Source organism: Arctopsyche grandis, chromosome 2 (assembly GCF_051622035.1).
Source record: "Arctopsyche grandis isolate Sample6627 chromosome 2, ASM5162203v2, whole genome shotgun sequence".
Taxonomy (NCBI): domain Eukaryota; kingdom Metazoa; phylum Arthropoda; class Insecta; order Trichoptera; family Hydropsychidae; genus Arctopsyche; species Arctopsyche grandis.
Window position 1 is genome coordinate 35465379 of NC_135356.1, and position 12056 is coordinate 35477434.

Genomic DNA, 12056 nt, shown 5'->3' on the forward strand with positions numbered 1-12056 from the left:
TTGAAACAGGAGGGGGAATTGCATGCCTTATTCTGGGTTCGCATTCCGGGTTCAGCTATTGTTATATATATATATATATATATATATATATATATATATATATATATATATATATATATATATATATATATATATATATAGGTGACAATAAAAAATGACTAGATGAGATAATTTGTGAGGAATCAATGACAAAAAGCGGGGGGGGGGGATATTTCCGGAGCTTTAATTCTGGAGAAAATCATAAGAATATATAAAATAAAAAAAGAATACGTCGAAAGCTAGTTTGCACACTTACTAGTGAGTGTATACTGATTCGAGATTTGACGCTCTTACTGTAATATATATGTACCTACGTACATCAGCAAGCTTTACACTCTTACTGTATATAAAACATTGAAAACCAAATTTTGTAGTGAAACTTATTTACGGACAGTGTAGTGTAGACCTCAAGCGTCATTGAAACACTGGAACATTGCATGAAACTAAAGTGGAACGACATGGAATCCAATCTCCTTGATAATTACCAAACAAACCTAGCTAGCCTGTTTCTTAAATGGTTTGTAGTGTAAAATATGGCGCTCGGTAAATAAGCGCCCTATAATATGAATAATCCTAAACATTTTGAAATGTGAATTACAAAAATATTTATTTTTAATGAGAATTCTACACAGTTCTAATTCACAGTCGACATTGATACACATACATATATTTTGGCGCGTTTTTGTCGCTGGGCGTTTTTTGCTGGGGCGGTTTTGTGTGTTTTGTGTCACCGTGCGGCAATGTCGCGCAAAATGGTTCGGTGATTATTGGTCACAAAGCGCTCGTCCAAAAGTCACCAATATCTCTATAACGGAACATCTGTCAGCCGAAAAGTCCATCATACAAACCATAACTATCATACTAAGAAGAACTCGAGTGCCAAATATTCCGTATTCGCGATTTTCATGGCAAAAATTATCTTTTGAGCGATCGCGATGTGACTAATAATCCAATTACCCCGCAAACTATAGGTTCGATTTTTTTCATTCATACATATGTATGTACATTACTAGCGAACGAGTGATTTATGACTAGATTTAGTTTTTTTATGTTGTAAATAACACGACTAAGAAGCAAGCCGTTCATTAACATCGGATAGGGTGACCATAATCATCAGATCAAAAACGACAACAGCAAATCGATCGCATAGGAAATTGGATTTTTTTTTACTAAATGTTAGTCAACACAAAGGAGACTCGGCGGGACACGTCATCAATCACGCTGAACTTCAATTATGCCCGAAAGTGGCGAACGCATCATGATCTGATTTATGATTTTTAATTTTTTCGACTAGATTCGCCTGGTAATTATAGACTTTAGTCATGATAAACGCGCCTTGATGCGGCGCCAAATTCTATTCGCGTCTGGAAGAATTCGCCAATGATGACCAGGTTTTTCGTCCGGATCAAGGTGGGATCGGGATAAAGGCGACTAAAAAAAAGAAGAAAAAAAAAGAAATGAATCGAACGAAACGCGACGTTCGCATAGCTCGACCGGGCTATTTGTGGCAAAATGAAACCGACCGGTTCAACTGGAAGACGCTCGAGGCGAGACATGGAACTTCTGATCTGAAGTAATCTCGCGTAACGTCACTTCAGACGTCAGGGTCATGTTAAATCATCAAATTTGCAGCAGCCAATTTTAATTTGATAGTTAAAATTCCCACTAATTAAAAATACAAATCTCGTCCCAAACAAAGCTGCTCGCTTTCGCTAGTGTTCACACACATAACAATAGGCATTACGTCATTTGACGTCATCATCATCAAATGAGTACATATGTACTGATAAAATTATTCATGAGACGACACACACACACACACATGACAGATTGGATCAATCAGAACGATTCGGCGCGTGGGTGTCAATTGTGGGACATTCTTTCCCCAATGAATGACGACTGTTGGGTCACATGTCATCTCCTTAATACTATCGTGATCCACCCTTCCCTCCCCCCCACGTGTTTGCGATGCAATTTAGTGATTAGCGATAGTGCAAGCACTGCTCTTCCGATATCTGGGTCATAAACCATAGGGGCACAACTCTACTGAGTGGATTTTTGCTTAAGTTCAATCACATGTCCCCTAGTTTGTCGCTAGCGTTCGCATCCCCCTTATCCGGCTATTTTCAAAGTGGGTCGCATTTATTAGATTTTATTTTAGTTTGTCTAAAATGTCTTGAGCTATCCAAATAGGAGCGTATAGACAAAAGCTGGAGTTGAAGTGGTTAGGAATCTATTGCTAAGTGGATTGGAGATGTACTGAGAATGTGCTCTAGGAGGATGTAGACTTTGAGCAGACTGAACAAGGAACATGTGTAGAATAAATAAGATGTTAAAAATACAACAATGCTTTTACTTTATTTATTTTACGAAGCGTATTTAGATCATTCTATAAGTAGGGTTTTATATGCATAGGAATTTGTACATTCAAATTTGCTGAATGATTACGCTGAGCAACAAAAAAAATCACGTTTTTTAATTAGAATAATCAAAAATTACTCTATCATATAATTCGAATATGACAATATTTTTAAGAGGGTTAAAAAAGATTTTTGGCTTTTCCAGTCTTTAATTCAAAATCTAGTGTTGCTATGCCAAAAGTGAGTATTGGAATCAATAGTCTGATGTTTTTTCTATTGATTGTTATTATTGTTGCTTTGAAACACTTATAATAAATTATCTAGCGAATTTAAAAAATTTACACATTTATTTTACGTAACATTACAACGAGTCAATTTCTAAATCTTAATAATTTCTCTTAAACGGGAACAAGTCAACAAAAATAGTTTTTATATTCAGTGGGTCACAACTGAATTCGAATGTAAAAACTGTGAATTGTTTTGACGAATATTTGTGTTTGTAGTTGAAAATGTTGCGAGCGACAATGCCGCGAACGCCAATGCCGCGCCGACATAACTGCGCAGGACAAAAGTAAAATTCTATATATGTATATACATATATAATATAATATTATATATGCAATAAAAATTAAAACATAGGGACTCATAATTAATTAGACGTGGGCGCAACATTAACAAAATAAAAAGTTTTTTCAAGAGCCTAATTGGGGACTTTTCACAAAATCATAAAATAATATTTGTTTTGTGGAAGATTCCGATTGCAATGAAAATAATATAGAAATATAAAGTAAGCGCCGATAAAAGGAAAAAATTAAACTTTCGCGGGACCGTCGTAAAGTTTTATATTATGGCGGTTGTAATTTTAGCCTAGTACATATGTATGTCCGATACTTAAAACAGTTGCATTAAGTTAAAGATAGCGAATCTTCCGTTATATTTTGCAAATGGACCTTTTTTCCTATCTTCCTATCTTCTAAAAAGAACTGCTGTTTTATGAAATAAAATTTTGAAGTTTTATTTTGCGCGGCATTGTCGTGCGCGGCTTATCAGGTCACCCTCATGGTTTCATCTCCGCCTTCATCCCTCCTTAAGAATCAACTCACAAATCTAACCTATTTCTTATCTAATGTGTGGTTTTTCCGTGCAATTTCAGATTAGCTTTGAAGAATGTTACATTTTCAGATAATTTTTAAATCAGAAAAATAGCTGAATATTTTCTCATTGTGTTATGATTAAACTTGCCAAAGTATTTCCATAAAAAAAATTCGAATTCCACGTTAAAAATATGGTTCCTGAAAAACGGCTACTTGATGCTAGATTTGTATCGAAACATCATACAATTTCGAGTCACGACCCAGAAATAAGTTTGAGAACCCCTGGATTAAAAATATAGTGTTTTTATTTCGATTTTTACAAGTTGGGTTTCAAATCTACAATATGTACGCAATAATTTCTGCTTACAATTTACGTAAACATTTCAGCTCACTTTTCACTGTTTATACGGGTTAAATGAAAGGTTAAAAGTCTCTGGGTTAGGGGGTGACTATTGTACTACGCGCTTCATATTATACATAAGTGGGACTTTTGGCCTTTATCCAAGTGGAGTTTGAGGCAGCAATTCATTGACGACAATGTATAAAAACACGCTGCAATTTGTGCAATTTAATTCTCATAAGTGAAAGTATTGATTGAACGAAATGTTTCCAACTTGAGAAAACTATTAACCGGTCGTTTACCTCGCGAGAAACAAATCTATAACGTAATAAGATAAAATTCTGTAAAGCAGGTTCAACCCACTGACTTAAAATTGATATTTAAAAAAAATGGCAGTATTGTTTACGATGTTTATAATGTCTGAACATAGATGGCAGGTGTTGTTTCGATTTGCTTGTATGTTTAATTATGTATTTAATAATATATGTATCGTATAATTTATCGATTCTTATTCTGTTTAGCACATTCGCCACTTTGGAGCAATTAATTTAAAAATAAAAATAATAATAAATATTATCGTATGCTTAACGGGGAGGTGAATGAGGTTGATCTATTCGGTATTTCCCTACATCAATTCAGAACTGCCATCAGGAGAGTCTTGATTGATTGATCCATTTCTACTTCTATTTCTATTAAATATTCTTTATCCAATTATATTATATCACTTGATGTTTAATTATGCATTGTCCTATTTAGTCATATTTTAGTTTTTATTCTTTTCTTTTTCATTTGTTTGCCTATATGTACATATGTACTAGATATATTATGTATTTTGTAAAAATCTATAATTGGGCTCAGATGTTATTTTGTTATATTTATTCTTTATTTCTATGAATTCCTACATCTGAGGCCAGTTGATTTTTCAATAAATAAATATATATAATATGCATATTTCCCGTATGTATGTATGTACATATATAGTGATTCAAGATAAACGGTCTGATTATAATCATATTTCTTATGGATTAATAACAAAAATTCTATTGATAACTGGCTTACCTCGATAAAATAAACGAATTTTTGTTATTAATCCACAAGAATAGTAGAAATATGATTTTTCTAAGTGGAATTTTATTTCATTCACATATAAAGATAATTTAATATATTATCCCTATTAATTCAATTCAGATTCGTGTAAATACGAGTAAATACTAGTACTAGCTTTTAGCTCGCAATTTTACCGATTTAAAATTCAGCACACTTCCAATTAACCTTTTTAAACGAAAACAAAAAATAGTGTGGTCAGAACACTATCTCAATAAACATGTTTCAATAGAAAATACTCAATATAAAATAGTAATAACAGTGGGAAAAAATCCCAAGTGAAAGCACGTACTTTTGACTTTTGATTTGAACTGGATGACTACTTAGAGAGATTTGAAAGCTGAAAAGTACTACAAATGCAGGACAAAATACCCGAATATAGATTCCACTATTCATTTTGAACAGGAAATCGACAGATTTTGAGAGATCGACCGAACAAAACCAAGATATAGAAAAACCGCACGATTTAAAAAACATATATCTCGGAATCTCGAGCCAATCTTCTTGTTTACTGGGCTCTATATATCTATAAGAAAAGTCATATCTCGTCTCTGAACCGTTTTTCGTGTCGAACAGTGTTATTTATCAGTTGAGGCATTTTTCTTATTTCATAAAATTTACATTTACCAGGTTTCCCCAAAGGAACGCATGGCCAAATTTTTGCATACTGTACTGTATATATGTACCTATGTATATGTATATTGATAAATTATATTCCATTGTTGTGACAAATAGACGGTAAGTGGCCGATTTGATGAGAAACCGTTTAAACAATGAAATCAGATAAATTGGCAAGCTCTGAAGACCTTGAAGTCTCATAACCAGCAGCATACACCGGGGATAGAACCCGTCACCACACAGTTGAAAGCCTTACAAGCTAACCATTGAGGTATGCCGCTGGATATTGATACTTTTGTCATACAATGACAGTTCAATAATAAGACTCCAAACCACTGACTAATGACAACATATGCTGATAGTACGCGAGACATTCAACCGCCAACGTACATATGTACAATTTTAGCTAGAAAGTCGGGATCAACAATCAGCTGGCAATTGAGTCCGATGTTTTTGGAACTTTGGGATCAAGCCTTTGTATAGTAACGCACCAAAGTCTATATATAATATATTTTGATGCGGCGGTGCCGAATTGGGTATCGTGCATATCCGGTGTTGCCACAATTAATACAATTATGGCAGTACTTGGCGCGGAAATGCGTGTTGGTAACTAAGGGCAGTACCGTTACCCGTTCCAGTACGTTCGTCGTCATCATCATCATCATCATTATCATGATTACACTGTGTTGTCGGATTTTATAATGGAATTTTCAACAACGAAAAAAGAGACAATTTTGTACTTAACATTACCCGATTTTTCAACAGGTATCACTGTGCGTCATGAAAAATATCGCATCCTTAGAGCGCAAACAAGATAATTAATTGTTCACGACAACGTTTAAAAGATTACAATTAATCGAGCAGACTGAATATAAAAATGATAATATTTAAGAAAGATTTTTCCCGCTGACTTTCCAATGTATGGTTTTGGGAAGGATATCATTTATAATAAGAATTAAAACTGTCACTAATATTATTTAATACTATGTAGTTTTATGCCCGTTGATTTAAACGGGTGGTTTCGGAAAGGAATTGATACAAGAATTAAAATAAAGTTGTGTTACACTATATAAATATAGTGTAAGGTAATTTATAGGCGCGTACATGTGTTAATAGTAAAAAGTTGAGTGCGCGCATTACACGCTCGCCAATCCAACTAATCCACCGGTTCGAAATGATGAATGAATGTGTGTTATTCGTGGACTTTGTGTGTACGCGCAGCGCATCTGACGCTGACGTCAACCGTTTCAACGCAAGTGCTCAATATCAGGAGCATGTCAGACGCTAAGGTCCCCACTTATACACGTCTCCTCGACACGATCGGTCGTCACGCTACATCCCTATAAATAACGTATACTCTTGGTATTTTAAAATTAGTTTTTTTGAAATCTCCATACTTGTCGATGCACTCGCACATACACACAAACATATATCGCGTCTGTTTTTATATTTATTATTATGTAAATTTTCTTAAAAACTATACAGTGATTTAGGCTTAAAATTCTAATGGTTTTTTCTTCGGGAAAACATTTGTGGGGTTGAAATTACCCAATTTAAAGAAGCGAAGAAACAAATTACTACCTACTAGAGATTGAAATTTACCGGCAAATTTCATTTACCGGTAAACTGTAAATAATTTCTCCCATTACCGGTTTTTAATGATGAAAAAAAAATTACGTGAAACTGTGTGTGGTTACTTTTTCTAAAAACGTTAACCGTAAATAATTAAAAATAAATCTCAGTTGAATACTTTCATAAAATACATAAAGTTCATTCGTAATAATAAATAATCACAATTATCTGATCGAATTTATTACGACTTGGTGGGTCTGTGTTGCCATTCTTAACCATGCATCAGTGTAGCCAGGCAAAAACACACAAAGAGGCACGAGGCACGTGTAAAAAAACGCTATCATGCATAATCTATGCCACAGAACTTGGATTTAAATCCTTGTACTATATTGACATAGGTTTGTCATCGATCAATAACGGTGATTCCCATATTTAAAGAAATGTAGCAGAAACTTGTCTAAAAAAAATAACCTATGCAGATTTTTCACAGCACGATGCCAAGAACGTGCTATTGTATTTTCGCTCTTAAGATTTTGTCAAACTGCTACTATTTACAACTTATTACAATGAAGTTACCACTGTACAAATTTCAACAAATGAAAAATATGATGGGTTTACTGCCTTGCATACCCCCGATTCATTCAGCTCAAAATTTAAGTCATTTTGGACATTTGATATTGAAAATAAACAAATTCCAGACGACCTAATCCACAATTTGTAATGCAATAATATGTCTGTACTTAATTCTCAATGAAATATTTTCCAGAAATTACCGGTAAATCGATGGTAAAACTGGTAATGCAATCTCTACTACCAACTTAATATATGCAAGTGAAACATTCGAGTTATCACCTTTGTGTTTTAAGGACCCGATATAATAGAAAATAAATTACACATATAAAAGTGGGTCACTCTTGGGTAAACTTTGACGATAATAATTACTAACGTGTGTTATCGGTTTTCCTTCGAGTTATACTTAAATAGAGTATCTTTATTAGACCGAAAAGTTAAGCCTTTGATAAGTCGTGACGAAACAGAAAAGTTTCGATAATTCGTCGTTTGTAGTTCTAATGTGGCAGAGGTTTTCAATCGGTGAACAATTCGAACGTAAATTTGAGTCCTATGTTTGTTCAAGTTTTGACCAGTTGTAAATATGAATTCAATTCAATAGCCCAAAGCATAACAAATTTAGTTTTATGGTGTTTTTATCTAAAGGTGACGTATTTCATCTTAGATACGCACTAGCAAAAGGCCTATTATCCCCACTCTTAAAATATATAAAAATGTTACAGTGTCTGTTCACTAATACAGTATTCGTTTCCTATACAATAAAAAAATTGAGAACTACTTTCGAGTTTGTATTGAGACTATAAATCGATTTGTTTGTTTTAATAAGTGGAGCTTGCATTGTAATGCAGTGTTATAACTGACGTAAATTACAGTACCATTAAGTGGCATATGTATTTTGTGAAATTGTATGTTTGTATAGGTACATATTACGAACGCCATTATGAGAACAATTTTCCATATTATGAGAGCAATTTTCCATGACCTATATTCAAGAAAAGCCAATATACTTCTATTCAAATTCTATTAAAGGCTATGTAAAAAATTGTAAAGAGCATTTTTTTACAAACTGGCGGAAATATCCTTTCATTATAAGGACGAATAAAGTAATTTTATAGAAATATAAAACATAACTTAATAAAATAATTTTTTTTCTAAGAATCGTATCTCACAATTCATTCAGGTAAGGATAACAATATGTTGCATCATTAAAAATTACAATATTTACCAAGTCACTGTATCGTAATGGATACAATTATTATCTTGAATTCAACGAAGTAGTCAACTTAAGGCACAGACATACAGAATGGTACGTGGTACGTTTTTTTTAGATAATTTTGCACATGTGAAAAAAAAACCTAGCACGCCTGATATATTCTGTGGCGATCCAGGCCAAAACTTACTCAATGGAGTGTTTTCGGTGTATCGACATAGGTTTAGGTAGCGGTGATTCCCATATTTGAAGAAATGTGGGAGAAACTTATTGAAATAATAAGATCGTACGAATTAATCAAATGATATTATGATACGCCCGTCACAGCTGGAATCTACTAGACAAAACGTGCCGTACCATTCAGTATCTGCGCCTTTAGGACGAAAGCCTGCTGGTAGCTAAATAATGTCTTGCTTAGTAGAAAAAAAAGTATTTGATGATTTTTTGTAATTATTTATTACTAGTGTTGTGCCCGTTGATATTTAAACGGGTGGTTTACGAAAAATAATTGATACATGCATTAAAATAAAGTTAAATGTATAATAATAAGTACTGTAACGTGGGAAGATGAGAGAGAGAGAGACAGTATCCACTGTCTAAGTTCATTCGTGGATGAAAAATAGAGAGGCCGGATTAGGCTAACAGGACTCGGTAAGTGGCCGAACAAAGGATACGCTGGAGTTCTCACAGACCTGGGCGAGTGCGTGCGTAAACAAAAGATAATTTTCGAAATCTCCATACTTGTCTAGGCACTCGCCACATACCCGGCTTCGCTCAGTTTTTGTAATATAAACCTCGCCGGGTTTTACCCGGCTTCGCTCAGTGTTTGTAATATAAACCACTTAAACAAATGGCTAATTAAATAATAATTATCAATTCGTTTTTTTATTAAATTTATTTTAATCGAAAAAAAAAAATTCAACGATATCAATATCGTCGGCATAGAAACTTTGATTTGTTCGATGACGTCACGGATTCTACGAATCAAACAAACATAGAAAGTCTCTTACCAAATTATATATTAGATTACTAATATTAGTATTTGCTAAACGTTGCACGGAGCTATGTATGAGGTAAGCAAGTAAAAAAATCCTTATTTGATTTCACGTAGTGTCAATTGTTCAATAGTACCTATCATATTTCATAGCAGGTCATTATGTATGTACATATATATGACTTGGAATTTTGTTTGATTTGCTGAATTTCAAGAGCTCCTTTATTGTAGGGTCTGCCATTCAATGATGTATGCATATGTATGCAATTATAATTACCTGGCTTGCCTATTGTAGACTACAGGATCCGGTGATGCAGCCATGGCTAAAGAGTCTGGTGGGGCAGCTTCTGGTGGCTCCAGGAACTGCTGCTCAGCCACACTTTGTGCGCACACACTCTGGTAAAAGGAGACTCGGACTTTCGACCTCTCCGATCTGAAAACAATTAGACAGCAAATAAGAAATCTAATCGTAAATAGACTCCGAAAGATTGGCGTAGAGAATAGCCACCGAGGCAACAAACGAATGTTTCTGTACAAGTTTTGGGTCTAACTGTTGCTACTTGGCCAGCCTACTGACTAATGGCGAAATTGTTAAGAAAATCTGTTTTTCAGCGACGAGCAACTTGTCTAGACAATACAATACAATCAATAGAGTGATCGAGATGAAATACTCGAGATGAAACCTCCCATCGGGTCCGTCGTAGCATGTCTCGCTACGGAAAATTTCGTGTCTGAGATTTATCGGCAAATATAGTTCGTGATAATGTGACACGTCTGTTAAATGCTCGTGCAAACGAGATGCTGAAAGTTGTCATGAACTCTATATAAGGAAACCAGCATTCGAGAGTGAAAGCTGTAAGAATCTAAACGGTGAAAGTCCTATCTGATCTGAGAATACGAAACTTGCATAAACATATGTAACTAAATAAGAAATTTTGGCGAAATCAAAAATATCAAGTTCAGGTTTAATTTAATAACACACATACATACATATTCACTCTATACTGAAATGATTAAAAGTGACGATTGTTTCATTCAACTGTTTCAAAATCAAATTCAATGTTTTCAATATAATAGACACGTGTATATTCGTAAATAAACAAGCAAAACAACTGTCTTTATGATAGACTGTTTGTTGTTTTACTTAACTGTATATGATAATTAATTAAACAAATCGAGCGTCGATCGAAAAATCGTTTTCCAAGTGTGTAATTATTCATAAGTGAGAATGCAGGCAAAACCAATCGACACTTCAAATCAGATTGATAAGATATTCAAATACGATAACGTTATCTAACGTTTATTTGTTACGCCTAGAAAATTATATATTATATTTATTTTACTGTACGGAAAAAATCTATTATTAACTAAATACTTTTTTCTTTAAGTACAAATTTAATAACCAGCAGGGATGTTCATTTTATTACAAGAACATTTGAGTTTAAAGATTTTATAATGTTCTGAATTCGAGCATCTGCTCTAATTAGGATACAAATTGGTTTGTGAAATGGCGAATATTTTTTTGCCTTCTAAAATAAGTTTTTTTGCCTTTTAACATAAAATAAAAATACAAAAGAAAGGAAAAGATTAACCCGTATAAACCCACACTGACCCAAATGGATCAGATGAACAATTATTGATTTGAAACTTATATCTGATTGAATTGATCTAAATAAGAATATATACGTTCTATCAAAATTGATACATTAGAAACTACTAGATGTGGTATTTCGTTTAGAACGGCGATTCCTGGTCGAAAGTACATATATCTTCGATTAAGTAGAATATGGAAAAATGAGACAAGAAAATGAAAAGGACGAAACAAAGAATGCCTAAAATGTTCCCTGAACAATGATTTAAATTCAAATTAATAGCATTTTGACAAACTATTGTATAAATTGGCGGAATTGAGAAATTCATATGATTTTTTTCTTTGTTTGAGGATCTATAAGATTGCTAATTTTAAAAAATCGACTACAGAATTGTATATTAAGCTGTATAGTAAAGATTTAAACACGTACGAGCTCCTTGAACACAGTCAGGGGGAGATGGAGAGTTTGAAGGCTTACTAAATTACAAAAAAGTGTAATATTTGTTGTATAAATTTTGGATAATAGTCTGCAAAGGGTTACGTTTGTCAAAAAAGGTTGATGAA

General features: G+C 33.6%; 1 protein-coding gene across 5 annotated transcripts in view; it reads right to left on the minus strand.

The window, feature by feature from the left end:
• Positions 1-12056, minus strand: part of LOC143922616 (uncharacterized) — a 245997-nt gene that overhangs the window by 19551 nt on the left and 214390 nt on the right. For all 5 annotated transcript variants that reach the window (XM_077445942.1, XM_077445943.1, XM_077445944.1 and 2 more), the window contains one exon: positions 10179-10334. In XM_077445942.1, the coding sequence (XP_077302068.1) occupies positions 10179-10334 (156 nt within the window). The remainder of the gene's footprint in view (positions 1-10178; positions 10335-12056) is intronic.